The sequence below is a fragment of the Suncus etruscus genome, chromosome 7 (assembly GCF_024139225.1).
Source record: "Suncus etruscus isolate mSunEtr1 chromosome 7, mSunEtr1.pri.cur, whole genome shotgun sequence".
NCBI classification, from domain to species: Eukaryota; Metazoa; Chordata; class Mammalia; order Eulipotyphla; family Soricidae; genus Suncus; species Suncus etruscus.
In genome coordinates this window covers 29,165,188-29,184,528 of record NC_064854.1, presented here as the reverse complement: position 1 = coordinate 29,184,528, position 19,341 = coordinate 29,165,188, and the positions used below count along the sequence as shown (strand labels likewise).

General features: G+C 43.9%; 1 protein-coding gene and 1 non-coding gene across 2 annotated transcripts in view; one reads left to right on the top strand and one right to left on the bottom strand.

The window, feature by feature from the left end:
- Window positions 1-1,868: 1,868 nt before the first annotated feature.
- Window positions 1,869-19,341, top strand: part of PRTFDC1 (phosphoribosyl transferase domain containing 1) — a 79,281-nt gene continuing 61,808 nt past the window's right edge. Inside the window, exons 1-3 of the mRNA XM_049777839.1 lie at window positions 1,869-1,925; window positions 8,379-8,485; window positions 13,257-13,440. Coding sequence (XP_049633796.1) covers window positions 1,878-1,925; window positions 8,379-8,485; window positions 13,257-13,440 — 339 coding nt within the window. The 5' untranslated portion in view covers window positions 1,869-1,877. The remainder of the gene's footprint in view (window positions 1,926-8,378; window positions 8,486-13,256; window positions 13,441-19,341) is intronic.
- On the bottom strand, window positions 6,605-6,746 carry LOC126014663 (small nucleolar RNA SNORA43). Its single transcript, XR_007497667.1, has one exon. It is a non-coding gene; the product is annotated as a small nucleolar RNA SNORA43 (small nucleolar RNA).

Below are 19,341 nucleotides of genomic sequence, written 5' to 3'. Positions count from 1 at the left end.
ATGTTCAATCATAAGCATTAAACTGAGGGACTCTTCCACCAAAATTCCTTATTGAAGAACTCACAAAGAGCGACAAGATAAAAAGTGGGTAGAATCGTCACGGTAAAAAAATATTTAAAAAGAGTTATAGCTGTTAAAGAAAATACACATAAAATATTCAAAAGATATATGTGTCCATTTTATGTCTTCTGAAACAGTTGGGGGTTGTTAAATCCAATGCACGACTTTGGTGTGTGATTAGAACTGTGTAGTACTGAAGTTAAAAAGGGTAAACGTGGTGTACTGATGGTTGGGCGTGAGAGAGTTAAGGAGTAATAATGAGCTTTGTAGGGGTATGAGAAAGGGCAGAATCTGTTGGGGCAAGAGGTCGGTCTTGGTGCCTAACAAATTAAAGAACTGAGGGTAAAGAGGGTTAATTAAGGGAAGATACCGAATCCAGATTGGGAGATAAGGGATTAGAAGGGGCTCTGGTGGAGGAGGGGAAATATATCAGAGGGGTATATACATTGTATAGATGAATTGTTTATAGATTTAGGCTTGGCAATCAGAGAGGACCACTGTATAGGAAGTCAGTCTACATATACACTGATTTTAGAGACCTATTTGAATATTATCCTCCAAATCTAGGGAATTCCATTTTTTTCTAGAAACAGTCAAGAATTAAGAATATTTGTGGGTGTTGTTAAAAAGTTGAAAATGAATACTAGGAAGAAAAGAACTCCTGAATGGGGTCCAGTATACATAGAGGAGGAATTTCTCTCCCCCACCCTCTCCCCAGGGCCCGATTTACTAGGCGTGGCCCTGAAGACCACTCTGGCGTGGGGCGGGGATCTCAGTCCCCTGGACTAAGTGGTCAGCCCAGGAGGCCTATGGCTAGCTGTCCTGCCTGGTTCAGGGGGGGCAATTTTTGAGTGCAGAGACAAGAGTACTGCCGGGTGTGGCCCCAAAACCAATCAATTAATTAATAAATGTAAAAAGAAAAAAGAAAGAAAGAAAGAAAAGAAAAGAAAAATAGATACAGAAGCGGGACCTCAGGATGGGGAGAGGCTAGGAGGACGGGGCGCAAAAGATTTAAGAGGTTTTTCTTCAGGTAGAATTGTGGAGGCTGGAAAGGGCACCCCCAAACAGTTTAAATAGAACCCGCCTGTTCTTAAGGAGGATGGAGATCCTGGGCTAGGGCGCGTGCCCTCTGCTCCGACCTTGAATGCAACCCTGGAAAAGCCCTTTCCAAAGGCAGATCAATCCAAGTGCAGATCCCACACCTGAGATAAAGGGACCAGGAGGGGGGTGCTTTGATCTGGCGCTTTGAAGCCCCCCGGATGGGTGGTCGCCACGGCTCCCGGCTCCACCCAGACCGTGCCAGGCGTGCCAGGGTCCGCTAGCTCGCTCTCCACTTTGACTCGCGGGAATGCCAGTAGGGAAGGAAGGGGTAGAGAAGGGAGCGCCCAGAAATCAGCCAGAGGGACTCAGACGACCAGATGAGCCCCAAAGCAGGGCGACAGACTCCGAGCAGCAGAGCCCCCCAGCTGTCTCGCAGGCCGAGTCCCTAAGGGGAGCAGGCGACGGGGCTCGCGGCTCGCAGACGCGCGCTGCGTCCCGAGAGAAGCGCCCCGACGCCCCCCGGGCCTGTGCTCAGGTGCGGCGGGCGCTACGGCGCAGCTGCTCCCCCATGCCGGCGGGGCTGGGGCGCCCGGGTCTCCTCCAACCCGCGCTCGAGGCCTCGCACCCCCCGCCCCCCGAGCACTGGCCCTGCGCCAGGCGCGGGGTCCCGGGAGCGCCTCGAATCACGCGCCCGCGGGGCCCGGGGCGGAGCAGGCCGCTCCCCCAAGCCGGCCCCAGCCTTTGCCCGCTTTCCCGCCCCTTTCCCTGGGAGAAGCATGGCCGGGAGCAGAGAGGAGGCGCCAGAATCCGGGCGAGGCGTCGTGGTAAATGCAAACCCCCCGTGCAAACCCCTGTTCGCTCCCCCCGATTCTCTCCAAGCCCCTCTCTCTTGGCGCCCTCGGTTGCAATGACCCGCCCGCACAGTTTTAGGGCACCGCGGCCCAAGGCTTTGTTCTCTTCTCCCCGAGGGGTTCGCAGGCAGCTCCAGACCCTTTTCTATCTCTCCGTCCGCTCCCCGTACCCCGTCTGCGCCCCCCTTGCTTCCAGGGGCGTCTCCTCTGCGCCCCAGGGCCGGGTCAGCTGCTCCAATATTAGCCCCAGCGGTGCCAGGTCCCCCAATCCTGCCAGGAGGCTGTGTAGCTGCAAACCGCGCCCTCTGGCTACTCTCCTGGGCCCGGTTTTTTTGTGGGGACTCAAGATCCAGGGGGTTTTGTGGGCTGTAAAGAAGTCAAGTCGTTCGACGGGACAGTGTTTGAACCCTGGAACCTTGTTTAGGTTGGGTTGGTTTGGGGGGCCACGCCTGGTAATGTTGGGAGTTATTCCAAACTCGGAGCTAGAGGAAAACGGGGTTCGTTCCTGGTGCTTTAGTGTCTGGGAAGCAACTTTGGGCTCAAGCGTGAAGCGCGCGCTGTCCCCTGCTGAATTTGGAAACTTTTGATACCTGGCCAGGGCTCCATCCATAAGCCCACACTTATCTTCCAGACCTGCCAGCGCCTTCCAAAACATCAGATATTTTCTCTAAAAATGAAACCCTGACCAGGTCAAGGCCCAGCTAGAGAATTGGGGAGCTGTGAATGGATGGGGGTGAGAGGTGAGGGGTTTCCACTAGAAAAGTCTTTTGTGCCAGCTCTCCGGGCCCTCACCAAATCTGGTTTTGTCCTGTCTTGCTGGCTTGCTCAGGCTCCTGGCTGTGGGCTGCAAGGTTGATGGTTGTGCCTAGATCAAACTTAATAGAAAAGGGTGATGAGGCTGGCATGTGCCTCCATCAAATTTATTGCTATTATTATTTTTTCCAGAGATCACTTGTCATGCATAGATGATCTGAGTGTGGTTATACACTGATCCTGACTACGTGAATTAAGAAATATGTTCTCAAATTGAGCTTTCCCTTCCTAAAGGAGAAAGCATCCATTGGTTTCCCGCCCCCCTTCATTTTTTCTTCCTTCATTTCACATACTTGAATATTCTGCTGGGCCCTGGTGCTGATTGGACACTGGAGGGAAGAGAGGGACTTCTGTGTCTTCATGGCGCTTACATTCTAACGAGGAACCCAGGCTAGCAGAGTACATGTAAATAAATACATAAAACCATTTCCCATAGCCACTAGGTGCAATGGAACACTAAAAGCAGGGCATCTAAAGGGAGTGAGATGAGAATGATTGGAGGGCGGAGGGGTCTTCAGGTGTTTAACCTGCAGATTAAGCAAGAGGTGTCCTGTGAGGTCTGAGAAAGTTAACTCCTCACTTAATCAACATTAAGTTGATAGGCTCTTGGAAGCTGGAACTTGAAGCCAAAGTATAAGAAAGAAAAGCAGGACACACACACACACACACACACATACACACACACACAACTTACTTTGCATAGCATGTGTCTCTCTACTGGGGCTGGATTTTCTTTTACCTCATCAGTTTACAGTGTCATTAAAGAAAAAGTTGTTGTTCCTGAAGCTAGTACCAAGGACTTATGTAAGCTTTAGAAAAAAGGAGCTAGTACAGCAAGTAGGGCACTTGCCTTGGATGTGAATGGGGCAAACCTGGGTTCAATCTCCAGCATCCCATAGAGGATGTGTCCCCTGAGCACAGCCAGGTCTGATTCCTGAGACTTGAGAAGCAGGAGTAATCCCTGAGTGCTGCCAGGTGTAAAAATGAAGGGAAGGGGAGGGGAGAAGAAGGGAAAGGAAGGGAAGGAAAGGAAAGGGAAGGAAAAGGGCCCGGAGAGATAGCACAGCAGTGTTTGCCTTACAAGCAGCCCATCCAGGACCAAAGGTGGTTGGTTCGAATCCCGGTGTCCCATATGGTCCCCTGTGCCTGCCAGGAGCTATTTCTGAGCAGACAGCCAGGAGTAACCCCTGAGCACCGCTGGGTGTGGCCCAAAAACCAAAAAAAAAAAAAAAAAAAAAAAAAAGAAAGGGAAGGAAAAAAGGAAGAGAGAGGACTGAGAGGCCTGATAGAAGAATGAGCAGAAAAGAGGTTGGAAATGGAACATGGAGCTCATTAAGTTCCATTCTGGATAAATTGAGTTTGTGGTGCCTGGAGGACCTGAGATTGAGGATGCCAACAGACAATTTGTAATTCATAGCTTGGATTCAGGAGAGTGATGGGTAGAATTGGAAATCATCAGCAAATGGAATACTTGATGTTAGGAGCAGATGGAAATGCGTAATGAAAACAGGGGAACAATTCTCAGCTATTCTTAAGGATAGAAATCTGGAAGCTCCCAATGTAAGAGGCAGAACGTTTTTGAAGAAGCCACATAGAGACCAAACTGAGAGGAGTCGCTATCTAAAATAAAGCAAGGGGGAGCTAAGTGTGGGGGGCTCAAGGGGGCATGGGGGCCAGAGATGCACTTTTAATCTGTTTCTATTTTTCTCTTTGAGAGAAATAAGAAGGAATCGTGGACTTCGGTTATGGTATGAAATGACTCAAAGTGTGGTCACTTTTCCAATTAAGACAAGCTTTGTGTTTTAAACAGAGAAAGTATTGTTTTGCATCAATTTAAGGCATATTATCTGCAATACTGAAACTGTTTCGAGATTTCTTGTTTTGATTTTTCAAAAAGCAGATGAGTAACATCATCATTATCTACAGTTGATGGTCACCTCCAAATGTCAGATGGAGGATGCAAGGTTTAAAGGCAGTTTACATGCGCCATGAATGGTGACAAAGGATGAACCAGCAGTGCGTGGATCTGAATCATCTTCCATCTTCACCAGCACTCACTGTGTTTGACTTAGTTGGAAATAGACCAAGCTGGATTAGAGAATAATTATAGAAGAACCCATTTCTTCTACTTTTAAATTTGCATTTACAATGAGGTAAAAAGAAGTTAAAAAGAACTTCTTTAATTAAAGCAGATAATTTATAGGCAAATTAATGGTACTTCTAAATAATTGGCATTTATTGCATTATACCACTGCAATGTTTATATAAGGGCTTTGTGTCCCTTATCTATCATATTTTATCCTCACCACAGTTGCTTGAGGCAGGTGTTGGTTGAATTCATTTTATGGAACGATTCACTGAGATCAAGAGAAGTTAAGATGCCCAAGGAGTCCCACTATCTAAACCCACACGCAATGTGGGGGATATCCAAATCTGATTGTTTTTTAGTTAGGGATTACCAAGACACCTTTATCGCTAGGTTTGTTTTCTATTTTCTTATTTGGAAAGGGTGTGTGGAGTATCATTTATTGAACACTTCATGCACACCAGAACTCTGAATACACTATCCATTCTATTATCTCTTTATTCTTATGGCAACCTTAAGTCCAAGTTTTATTGCATCTTACCAAAAAATAGAAACACCAAGGCAGGGAGATGTGGCTCAGCACTTGTCCTGCCTGTGAAAGGCTCTAGATTTGAACCCTGATTCTACAAAGGAAAAAGGGAGAAGGGGAGAAAAACTAACTCTGTGAAATGGAGACATTTTTCCTAGCACCATAGATAGTCCATGTCTGAGCTAAGCTCTAAAATAAGGGCAGAAGGGAAGTCTCTGCGCTTCAGCCAGAGCAGGGGGTGGTCATTGTGTTAGGGAGAGGAATGACCGTGCCCAGAAACTCACAGTTAAGTCTCTCCCAGCCAGCTGAGAGGCTGTGGAGAAGGGGGTCAGTAGTGTGTGTGGTCTGGAAGGGAAGCCAAAAATGTTATGCCCTTAAATGATCTCTCTGGGGCCTGGTGCTGGGCAGGGTTCTTTTGTCTCTATGGTAGCTTCCAGAAATCTTTTGCAAGCTCCTCCTGTACAGCTGGTGGGCAGGCTCTCAGCAGCCACGGTGGTGTTGACACATAGAACTGGCCCCAGCACTCCTTGGGGCGGAAACAAAGTTTTTTAGTGCAAATTGAATAGTTGCTCTGAGCCAATCGACTGGCAGAAGCAGAGCAAATGGGGTGCTCTTCAGAGGTGCAGATGATATAAGTCCACTCAATAATCAGCCTGGGGGCATGTGCATGTCCAGAACTGCCATGAACAGTGGTTCTCTTCATCACAGTTGAAGCTGGGGTTCAGCTACTGCTGGGGAGTCCATGAATGGAATGGGTTCACCCATTTCACATTTTCAGGATTTACCACCTTCCAGCCAGTGTTCTGGGCACTGAAGGTTCAACAGCAAATCAAAGTCTTCCAGAAGGAGCCAACATGTCAGCGGAAGGAGACCCTATACATGCATTCACACACAGAACACTCATAATGCCACATTTGCACACAGATACTGCACATGTGTCACATGTACTTGCATGATCACATACAATCACACATATACTTGTGCTCACATATACTTAGGTACCAAATGATAGGTCTCATACAGACTTGTCACACACATTCACTCCTATAGCCACATACTCACAGACACACACACATATATATATGGTAACACAGATATACACATATCACATCCAGGGACAGTCCTTGCTCCCAAAAAAGTGATGCCACAGTAGAGAGATTCAACCCAACCAGCAATGCGAGGAAAGACAGCTGTTTTATTTATTTTTATTATTAATTTTTTTTCCAGTGTGAGGCAACAAACTATTCTTAGTGCCAATAGATCTGGGCATTGATTATAGAAATAACCTTTTTTTCTGTGCCCTGCTGTCATGGGTACAGCCGAGGAGCGGCATCTGTGGTGCCAAGCCTGGCATCTGCAGGGCATGAATTTCTTTTTATTATTTTTTATTGTTTTGGCCATCTTTGGTGATGCTAAGTGCTTACTACTGGCTCTGCATTCACCACCTTCCTGACTCCCTCTATGATCCAAGATTCTCCATGGATCTCAACTCAGGCCCTTTCTGGAGGCCTTACTTACTAATAATTGTAATTCAGTTATTAATTAATTGATTGGAGGGACTGTGTCATATCTGAAAGTGCTCAGGAATGAACCTAGGTGGTGCTCAGGGAACCACACTTAAGTGGTCAAAGGGGATCAAATGAGGTTGACAGGATAGAAGGCAAGTGCTCCAACCCCTGCACTATCTCTCTATCCTGAAGGGCTTCTGCTTCATAAGCAAAGGGTCGCAGAGGCCTGTTCTTTGTAGTGACATTGGACTGCAGACTTGCAGAGAGTGAAAACAGCCCTGTGACTGTCTGGGGGAAAGAATAGAATAGACCAAAGGGACTGCAAGTGCAAAGGTCTCGAGGCAGGTGCTTATTAGGGAAGATAGAGGCTGTGGTCCCAGATTGAAGGGTGAATGGGACTGGATATAAGAGGGAGCCTCATGTACCAAAGATGCACATAGATCTTATGTCTCCAGATCACCCTCAGAGTAGAAGAGAACCCTTGCAAACACACGAGCAGAAGACTGCATGCTGTGAAAGGAACATCCAGCTGCCACATGGAAGGTGCCACAGTGGGGCCAGGAGTGTTGTTGCTGCAGCCAGAGTCTCCAGAGCACCATTTAGGGAAGTGTTGGGACACAGAAAGGTGGTTTGGAAGAAGTTGATGGTGGGATTTGCTAGTAGGTTTCATGCTACAGGTACAGAGGCAAAGAGACCGGCACCAGATGTTGATTTGAGCATCTGGTAAAAGGAGTCGCCTTCTCTGAACTAGGAAAGGGGGACCTTTGTGGGGGATGTGCCAGGACTCTGGTATGATGGTCTTTGCTGGGAGGGGAGTGGAATAGGGTGTGGATCCTATATGCTGTTCCAAACTTTGAACACAAGAAAACTGGCCTGAGTGCTGGGTAAGGAGGAGGACAGAGACAGTGTCTTATGTCTGTGCAAAAAGGACTGCCCCATGAGTTCTAGGTTTTCTGATGAAAAACTTAAGACTGGGTGAGCCAGAGGCTGGAAGGGACTCCAAGGAGATCTATAGGAGACTTTGGGGGCTGAAATGAACACCAGAGGCTTGGGAAAGAAGCTCCAATGCTGCCATCAGCAAGGCCTCCAGCAAGGGAGAATTTGGGCCTGAATTGAGCATTCATGGAAGAAGCTGATCTTGTATCACAGAGGAAGTCAAGAGGGTGGTGAATGCAGAGCCAGGAGTAAGCACTGAGAATCATTGAGAATCACTGGGGATGACCAATATAGAACAAAATGAAAATGAAGGAAACTAAGAATGGAATTCTATGGGATCTTCCATACTAGGCCCTTTATTAGGCTTCATGGGACAAATTGCCTTGTCCTGTGAAGTTTTCAGAGTTGTCAGAATATTATTAATGCAATATTGATCATTAAGTATGCTCTGTGTGCAGTATTGGTCTGTCTTTTAAATGATGCTCTTTATGGTTTATGTTTAAAACCTTATTTTCTAATGAAAATTACTATAACTGAAGCTATTTTATTTACAGATCTTGGATGATTGGCCAGGGTATGACTTGAATTTATTCACATACCCCCAGCACTATTATGGAGACCTAGAATATGTGCTTATACCTCATGGCATCATTGTAGACAGGTGAGTGTCATTCCTGGGTCCATCTTGGTCCTATACTGGCCTCTTCTCATTTATGTTCTCCCGATAGTGCCTGGATTCAACCTGTGATGTGGAGACTATGTTCTGAGAGCCACCCTCTCTTTTGAAACCATTGGATATAATTAATTTTTATTTATTATCATTTATTAGTTTTGAGATTATATCCAGTGATATAACCTCTGCACTCAAGAATTTCTCCTGCTGTCAACTGCTGTACCCTGAGCAATGCCCCAGATTTCCTTGTTTGTTGTTTTTGTTTGTTTGTTTTTGAGCCACTCTTGGTGACACTCAGGGGTTACTCCTGGCTCTGCCCTCAAAAATTACTTTGCCAGGCTTGGAGACCATATTTGATGACAGGGTTGGGCATGTGTATGTTAAGTGCCTTACCTACTGTACTACCTCTCTGGCTTCCATTTGAATATACTTTAGAACCCTATTTATGGATGTTTTTTACATAGTGGTAAAGAGAACTTCTATGAGAGCTGAAGTATAGGACTACAGCTAAGGTACTTTCCTTGTCTACAACTGGCTTCAGTTCAATCCCCAGCACCATATATGGCTACCTGAGCATTGCTAAAAATGATCACTGAGCACAGAGTCAGGAGTGTGTCCTAAACCCTAAAACTCAAACCTAAACCAAGAAAAACAAAAGAAAGAAGAGAACTTCAGTAAGACAGAATTTGGAGTAAAATGAAATTGTCCTTAACTGAACTACTTATCTCGACATAATTGTCCAGGAAAAATTATTAAAATATATAATGTAAATGTTTGATACCATATTATCTGTATTGGTTGGGGTGATGGGTGGGAAAGCATTGTCCCTCTCTGACTCACGTGGTCAGACTGTAGAATGAACCAGCTAATGATGAGGTAACTGAAACTCAACCATTAACAACTTTGTAACTTTGTGTCTCATGGTGATTCAATTAAAAATTATTAATTAGGGGCCAGTGACACAAGTGGTAGGGTGTTTGCCTTGCACGCGCTAACCTAAGACAGACCAGGATTCAATCTCCCAGCATTCCATATGGTCCCCTGTTGTCTTAAATAAATAAAGATGGATCTGGATGGAGATGGATGGTGAAGGATGGAGGCCTTTGTCCTTAGGCCCCGGCCATGTGGCTTCATCCCCCATGAACCGGCGGGTCTGGGGTTCAGGAAAGCGACAGGTATTGAACTCACTCACAGGCAGGCATTAGGAAGTATCAACTTTATTCATCCCTATTCACCACATGTGTGTGGCCTATCTTATAACCTTTCAAGCATTGCTATTCTTAGCCCTGCATCTTAACTCCTTTCAGCCATCTTTCCTTTGACCTCCATGCTGGTCAAAGACCAAAAGGGCAGAGACCCTGCCTACAGCCAAAAGGGCAAAGACCCCAAAAGCCAGAGAGCCCAGCAGGGCAAAAAGGCCGAATCCCCTGGGTCAAAGGCTTATCTACCTTTTCCAAGACCACTCCCGGAATGGGAGGGGTCTTGCATGTAAAGTTACACCTAATATCCGGTTCCCAAGACCCTTCCCAGAAAAGGGCGGGTCTCAGGTATGTACACCTAAATCCAGGGGGGTGGAGTTACAGTCCCCCAATCCAGGAGTGATTTCTGAGCACATAGCCAGGAGTAACCGCTGAGCATCACCAGGTGTGGCCCAAAAACCAAAAATAATAATAATTATTATTATTATTATTAATTAAAGGGCCTAAGAGAGTGCACAGTGGTAGGGCATTTGCCTTGCATGCAGCCGACTCAGAATGGACTGGGGTTCAATTCCCAGCATCCTATATGGTCCCCCGAGTCTGCCAGGAGCAATTTCTGAGCGTAAAAGCCAGGAGTAACTCCTGAGTGCTGCCAGGTGTGGCCCCCAAAAAACAAACAAACAAAAAGAATATATATATACATATATATACATATATATATTAATTAGGGGTCAGAGCAGTCATGCAGCAGTATGGCCTTTGCCTTTGCAAGCATCCAATCCAGGACAGACCCTGATTCGGTTCCCAGAATCCCATATGGCCCTCCAAGCCTGACAAGAGCGATTTCTGAGAACAGAGCCAGGAGTAATCCTTGATTGCCACTGGGTGTGGCCCTAAAACCATAAAAAAGTTATTAATTTTAAAGAAAATAAAAGATGTGACCTCCACCTTCAAGGACCACATCACATCCCTCAAACCCAGGCTTTTCCAGCAACGTACATTTTTTTTCTGGTCAAGTCATGTACAGACTGGCCTGTCAGTGCACTTTGGGTTTCCCCATCAGCAGTAAAATTTTGTCAATAGAAATATTCTCAACTAAAAAAATCTGTACAGAACTATTTCTAAGACAGCATGATTTAAATCTCAAGTCTCTAATAGTACTATCTCATGCTCAAATGACTACTTTTCTTTCCACCTCTAATTTCTACACAAACATCAAAAACATTTCTAAGAAGCTCAAAAGTCATGGTTTTCACTGGAAATTCCCCAAAATGGCTTCGTTTTTTAAATCTACTCTGACCACCTTATGTTTAATTGCTATCTTTAGTGACTATTAATAATAAAGTGAATATTAATATGGTGGGTTTAATGATCAATGTCTTGATCATTGCTCCTTTATGTGTCTTCTACTCTGTGGAAAGTTTCTCTTGTAATTATTGGCCTCTTCATAATGAGATGATTGCAGTTTATTTAATTTTTTTAATTAAATTGAATTGTTTGTTTGTTTGTTTGTTTGTGGGTTACTCCTGGCTCTGTGCTTAGATGTCCCTGCAATGCTTGGGAGATCGATTAACAGGAAACTCAGGCTTCTTGCCTACAAAGAATATGTTTAGTCCATTGAACTCTTGCATGTGCACACTCTCTCTGTCTCTCTCTCTCTGTCTCTTTCTCTGTCTGTCTCTCTCTCTCTCAGTTTCTCTCTTTTTCTCTTTCTCTCACTCATTAAAAAAAAGAAAATGTCTTGGGCCAGAAAGATAGCATGGAGGTAAGGCATTTGCCTTGCATGCAGAAAGATGGTGGTTTGAATCCCAGCATCCCATATGGTCCCCCGAGCCTGCCAGGAGCGATTTCTGAGCATAGAGTCAGGAGTAACCCCTGAGCACTGCTGGGTGTGACCCAAAAACGAAAGAAAAGAAAGAAAGAAAGAAAGAAAGAAAGAAAGAAAGAAAGAAAGAAAGAAAGAAAGAAAGAAAGAAAGAAAGAAAGAAAGAAAGAAAGAAAGAAAGAAAGAAAGAAAGAAAGAAAGAAAGAAAGAAAGAAAGAAAGAAAGAAAGAAAGAAAGAAAAGGAAGGAAGAAAGAAAGAGGAGGAAGGAAGGAAGGAAGGAAGGAAGGAAGGAAGGAAGGAAGGAAGGAAGGAAGGAAGGAAGGAAGGAAGGAAGGAAGGAAGGAAGGAAGGAAGGAAGGAAGGAAGGAAGGAAGGAAGGAAAATGTCTTGATGTTGAGGAATTATCCAGGGCCTCATAATTGAGAAACAGATGCTCTATGATAGAGCCTCTTCTCTGACGCTGTTGTTTGGAAGTCCTGTTAGATGATACCCAGCTATGTACCCAAAACAAAGGCCAGTTTGTTTTTGCCTTTGCTGGTTTTCAGGGTACCACAACAATTTGTATATAACTTTCTAGTTGTCCTTTATGATGAGTATGTGTTAATTTCCTCATCCCACAACAATTTGTGTATAACTTCCTAGTTGTCCTTTATGATGAGTATGTGTTAATTTCCTCATCCCATCAAAGTCCATCCTTTAAAGGAGCAGCCAGTATATAGGCTATTGTACATGCAGATGGACCTGTTTTCAAATATATTGTCCACAACCAGTCATTACCATCTGTTCATTAACTTTATATTTAATTTTATTTGAAGAACAACAAGAAAAATTTATTTTATTAGTTATGTATTATAGATCCCACTTGTATTCAAGGACTTAATGTTATAGGAGTGTGTGAGCATTGGATGAATAGATGTGAAACTAGTAGACAAGGGACTGTGGTACTTGCATGTTGGATTGTGGACCAGCCTGTGGCCATCATGGCATAACTCTAGGAGTTACTTCCACCCATATGCTGTATGTTACTGGTACCACTAGCCTAGTTCTGGGTTCCTTCACTTATGCTATCACTATTATTTTCCAAGGAAGGCAAATGGCACTTGTTGATCATGACTCGGTTTGACTTTTCCTCCAGTTTTTTTTTTTATTGCACTCTAGGAAGTGAATCACTTTTCGTGTCTTTTTTTTTGGGGGGGGGCACACAGGGGTTACTCCTGGCTGTCTGCTCAGAAATAGCTCCTGGCAGGCACGGGGACCATATGGGACACCGGGATTCGAACCAACCACCTTTGGTCCTGGATCGGCTGCTTGCAAGGCAAACACCGCTGTGCTATCTCTCTGGGCCCGTGAATGACTTTTCATTTCCTTTCATCACTTATAAAGTGAATGTTGTCTCACCAAATACCATCTTCATGTTGTTAAGATTAGCACAAACTCTTCAGTGATAAGATAATAGCATTCCTAAGTTATAACATTACTATTTCACTTTCATTTTTGTGGCACAGAAAAGCAAAAATGAACTATGGAGGAGGTAGTTATCAAAAAACGACTTGAATCATCTTCTCCAGCCTTATCGAAGTTTCTTCATCCTTATACTTCTGTCTCCCAAGCTTTTCCCTACATGCCCCTGCAAAACTGGGGATGAATGACAGACCTTGTTTTTCAAAAAAAAAAAAAAAGAGACTCAGAATTGGTTTTGCTTTAATATAAATTCTAATCCCTCACTTCTTTCAGAATTGAACGTCTGGCCAAGGATATCATGAAGGATATAGGTTACTGTAACATTATGGTTCTTTGTGTGCTCAAAGGAGGTTACAAGTTCTGCGCAGACCTTGTTGAACGTCTGAAGAACATCAGTCGGAATTCAGATAAATTTATCTCTATGAAGGTTGACTTCATCAGATTAAAGAGCTACAAGGTAATTTATTGTATATTCTATTTGCTATTATATGATATCTTGAATAAACACCATTCATTGTAAAGGAACTTCTAATGCAATGAAAGTGAAGATTGTTTTTCTTTAAAAAAAAAATTGCTGGGGCCCGGAGAGATAGCACAGTGTTGTTTGCCTTGCAAGCAGCCGATCCAGGACCAAAGGTGGTTGGTTCGAATCCCGGTGTCCCATATGGTCCCCCGTGCCTGCTAGGAGCTATTCCTGAGCAGACAGCCAGGAGTAACCCCTGAGTACCGCCGGGTGTGGCCCAAAAAACAAAAACAAAAACAAATTTCTAAGGGGCCAGTGAGATATCATGGAGGCAGGATGTTTGCCTTGCATGCAGGACAGTGGTTCAAATTTCATCATCCCATATGGTCCCCTGAGCCTGCCAGGAGCGACTTCTGAGAGTGCAGAGCCAGGAATAACCCCTGAGCACCGCCGAGTGTGACCCCCCCCCCCAAAAAAAAAGAACCTGAAATTTATCTATTTTCATTTGTATAAAATAATGTTTTAGGAAGGATTTGGGTATTTTTTTCATATGCTTATAAAGCTCAATGGTTACTTTCCATGATTCAGTCTTGCAACTGGGTGTGTTAAAATGGGTGTTAAGAAAATCCAGGGCGCCTTATTTATTTGCTTTATTGTGCTGGAAGCTGAAGCTATGATTTACTTTAAAGATTCAGAGAGGGTTTTGGGCCAGAGAGGAGATTGGGGACATTGGCACCTTTATGAAAGAGTCTTTTACAGTGAAGGGTTGGCCACAGATCTTACCCCAGCAGGGAAGAGAGATGTTCTCTCTCATTCCCAGAGCTCAGAACAGAGAGTTGAAGTTCATCCTTGATTCTTGAATGGGGAGAGCACACAGGAGAAGTAGTACAGATTCAGCCTTCCTCGTGTTAGGGAGTAGTTTCCCTACACCCAACAATAGGCCTTTCACTGGACATTTTGCACATTGGAAGGAGACCTTGAGTTGAAAGTGCTCTCTTAAATTGGGCAGAATATTATTCTTTAGCAAAATTTCATCCTGGATTGGAACAAGGGAAAAAATTTTGAAGATTGAAATTTTGAAGAGGGTACCTTTGGTATTTCTCTAGGGGTGCTGGAGCAGCTTCAGAGTAGTCTCGTGTAAGTCTGTGGAAGTTCAATAGGTATATTTTTATACATGGATGTACATACAATTGATGTACATGTAATCTGTATGTATGTGTCTTTATTTCCTTCCCTGGAGATTGAACCCAGGATCTCCCTCGTGTTAGGTATGTGTGGTGTCATAGAGTCATATTCCCAGCCTTAGATGTATATTGTGTATCTTTTCAAGTGAGGAAAACAGGACAGTTGAGGATTTGGAAAGTCAAAGAAAATAAAGAAATTAAAAAGGAAAGAAGGGGGAAAAAGGGGCCGGGCGGTGGCGCTAAAGGTAAGGTGCCTGCCTTGCCTGCGCTAGCCTCGGACGGACCGCGGTTCGATCCCCCGGCGTCCCATATAGTCCCCCAAGCCAGGAGCGACTTCTGAGCGCATAGCCAGGAGTAACCCCTGAGCATCACCGGGTGTGGCCCAAAAACAAAAACAAAAAAAAAAAAAAAAGAAGGGGGAAAAAAATAAATCCCAAGTTTTACCGTGATTGAGTAAATCTACAATATCTTCAAATAATATTATGTGCACCATTCCTTTTGACTACCAAGAAGCAATAGAACAGACATAATTCAATAGGCTGGAGTGCACTTTTCACCCAAGAGGTCTGGGTTCAATCTTCATCAACAGAATGAATGCTGGGGTTGATGAAGATGAGGACAGAACTCCAAATAGATGCAGGGGCTGGAGTGCAGTAGAGATGGACTCTACTTCCAAGGTTAGCTGAACTCCAGCAATGTAGGCATAAAGGATAGTTGAAAGATAAAATGAAACAGCAGCCTTGGGCCAGGGAGATATTTCAGAGTTAATGTGCTTACTTTGCATGTGATCAATCCCAGTTTGATCCCAGCACCATATATATCACCAGGAATGACCTCAGAGCACAGAACCAGGAGTAAGCTCTGAGTACTAGGGATGGGCCAATCTCTCCTCTTACCGGAAAAAGGCAGGCCTAATCTTGAGTAAAGTCTACTGGTCGTTGAGAACACCCATGCGTGGCCATTGTCTTCAGTGGATGAAGAGTCCCTGCCCTCATGGAATTGGTTTTACTAGTACCCCCCTTATTCCTATCAGAAAATTGGGGTCAGAGAGGGTATTTGAACCCCTAAAACCTGGAAGGTAGCTGATATATCATACTTCTGAACTAGGATTTGGGGGGGAGGCTAATGGGGTTGTTTTATGACTCTCCTGCTGTGTTGGGGGTTACCAAGGCTACACCAGGAGAGTTCAGAAAGCTAGACAGTGTTAGGAAAAATTCTGGGGCCTCCCCGCACACCAGGCACATACTTCAGCCATTTGAGATATCCCTTAGTCCCCTCAATTAGGATTATGGGTGTGCCCAGTTTTAACTTTGGCTCTGTCCTCTGAGCACTCCTGGCAGTGCTCAAGGCAGATATTGTACTATGGTTGACTGCATGCAAGGCAAGAGCCTCAACTACTGTACTATCTCTTGGGCGCTGATTAAGATTTTACCGCCCCCCCCCAACAGTACTTGCAATTGTGGGTGAGTGAAAGGACATCAGTGTCTGGGATGGGGACAAGGTGCTGAAGGAAAAGTACAGGGAAAATATCCAGGAAGGGGCTCGGGCACAGGAAGCAGGGCAAGGCACCATTACAGAGCATATAGAGGGTCCTGGAGCTCAAATAGAGATGGGATGCCCAAGCTAGAGTAGAGGCCTATTACTAAGTCATGGGCACTTGAATCCATCACCTGCACAAGCCCAGGTTCTAATCATGCCATGAAGCATGTTCTTTGCAGCCATGATGGCAGTGGGGCTGTGGTCAAGTGACTTAACTGGAGAAGTCCAAGATTGGCACAGTCTGGCCCTGCAGACAATGTGGGTACCAGGAGTGTTGGCCCCACCTTCTAATTAGATCTCATGTTCTTATGTTGTCACTTTATCTGGAACCCAGGCTGGCTGAAGCCTGCTGGCCATTGCTTTTGTTCACTTGTACCTGACTTTTTCACAAAAGGAAGCCATATGTGGTATGTTATTAATTATGATCAGATCATTTTTTTGCACAAAATTCTGACTGGTTACCAAAAAAATCCTGCCCTTATTTCATGCTAGGCTATTTTTCAATATATTGTAAACTGAAACAGAATATAAAATCTAGCATCAAGAGTATAAAAGTGGCCATATAGAATCAGAGCTATATAACAGCGGATAAGGCGCCTACCTGCCTTGCACAAGGCCCACTGGGTTTCAATTCCCAGCACTACATACATATTCTCCAGACCACCAGGGGTGATCCCTGAATACGGAGCCAGGAGTAAGCCCTGAACATTGCCAGATGTGACCCAAAAACATAAAAAAGCAAAAAATGTGGTTATGGAATTATATATTCCAATGTATTTTATAAAACTCATGAACTTTATGTACTAGGAGAGTTACTATGGAATGATGTGAATTGTGAGAACATAAAAATAGTTCAGTATAATAAGCATTTGGGGAAATATTTATAAAAAAAAAATAATCTCTGGGCTGGAGCAATAGCACAGCAGGTAAGGCATTGGCCTTGCACACAGCCAATCTGGGTTCAATTCCCAGCATCCCATATGATCCCTCAAGCTTTCCAGGGGTGGTTTCTGAGCACAGAGCCAGGAGTAACCCCTGAATGCAATTGGCTATGGCCCCAAAAACAAAAACAAAGAAAAAATTAATTTCTTTAAAAAATATTTGATAGTGGTCACCATGCTAAATATTATATTAATTTAATGTTTTCATTCTCATTTTAGATTATAGTTTGACTTACACCAGGGGTCTCAAACTTGTGGCCCGCAGGCCGCAAATGGCCCTCCGTACAACATTTTGTGGCTCTGCCTTAGAGGAATCTTTTTTTGTTTTGTTTTGTTTTAGTTGTTTGGGTCACATCCCCAATGTTCAAGGCTTACTACTGACTTTGCACTTAAGGATCACCCCGACTTTGCCTCCTGCGGCCCCCAGGTAAATTGAGTTTGAGACCCCTGAGTAAGTCTACCATTATTTAAATACAATATATTTAGCAATTTAAATAATGGGAACATTTAAAAAAAATAGTGTCATAGCTTTCAGGGACAAGAATTATTTAACATTCTTTTTTAGTTTTTGAGCCACACCCAGTGATGCTCAGGGATTAATCTTGGTTATGAACTCAGGCAGTTATGAACTCAGGACCATATGGGATGCCAAGGATTGAACCCAGGTTGGCCACGTGCAATGCAAGCACCCTACCTGCTATGCTATCTCTTAGGTCCCTTAACATTCTTTTTCTTAATTTCACATTCATTGGGAGTGAGAAATCTAAATTTTTTTCTTTATTTATTTATTGATTGGTTGTCTGTTGGGCCATATCCAGCTGTGTTTAGGGGTTACTCATGGCTCTGCACTCAGAAATCACTCATGGCAGGCTGAGGAACCATATGGAATGCCAGAAATTAAACTGGGTCTCTCCTGCATTGGCCACATGCAAGGCAAACACCTACCTGCACTGTGCTATCTCTCTGGCCCTGAGATCTAAATTTTTTTTTAATTTGCCTATCAATTTTATTTTTCTTTTCCTTACGAACAGAAAGAGGTTCAAACAAACATTGACAGGTAAGAGAATAATGTCATAAAAACAGGATGACTTATTGAGGAAATGGACACAAGATGACATCCAGTCTCCAAAAGATTTCACACCCCAAATTGGACTGACTCAACAGAAAGCTCAGGAAAAGTCTTAGTAATTACAGTGGGAGACTGGGAGTAGTATATAGTGACTCAGATGTGCTTTTGCTTCAAACGCTGAAACAGGAAAACTGGGCGGTCCTGTGACCTAAAGAAACCTGAAAAGACATTTTTTTTCTAGTTTGATGTTTATCTTGGCCTGTTTTTAAGAGATAGAAGAAATGAAATTGGATGATATTTCCTATGAAGAGAATTTCTTAAGTTAGAAATAAGTGCAAAGGCTGAAGAGAGCACCAAAAGCTGAGTACAGACAGGTGTGTCAGGCCCAGCTTCAACTCCAAAAAAAACATATGGTCTTTAGAGGACCAAGGGGGTCTATGAGCACTGCTTGTTGTGACACCAAAGAAAGAGATGGGGAAGGGAGGAAAAGAAAGAAAAGGGAAGGAAGGGAAGGGAGTAAGGAAAGGGGATTATATGCATGTTTTCTTCTACTAGTCTCTGAGATCAGGGCACTTAGGAAGATATTAAATATGCTTTGATCATTTACTTCTTAAAAGCACTTTCAGTACTGTGAAACAGAGAACCAATTACGCATTTCTCCATTTAAAGCAAAATCCATTCACATTTTTTTCTCTCTCCACTCACTTTTAATACGGATTAATTTGACCAGCGAGAACAGATAACGTTTCAATGCTTTTAGGCGCTGTTCTTACAAGAGTAAAACTGGTCAAAAATGATTAGTGAAGGCTTTTTAAGATTTGAATGACATTCTGTAAATCAGTTTGTTTTTCTTGCTGGATATATTTAAACACATTTAACTGCAAAGCTTTACTACGTGATGAGGGATCTAGGTGCTTGAGACATCTGGGTGCTGACATTCTAGGCAAAACAAATAGTTGTTTTAAAATAAAAACAAAATAAGAAATGTGTGGAGTTGTGCAGAGTACTAGAGAGAAACAAAGCTGGGTGGGCTAAGGGTGGGCCTCTGGGGGGCGTCTCCTTGGGAATCATTTTTTTAATTTATTTAAACACCTTAATTACATACATGATTGTGTTTGGGTTTCAGTCATGTAAAGAACATCACCCATCACCAGTGCAACAT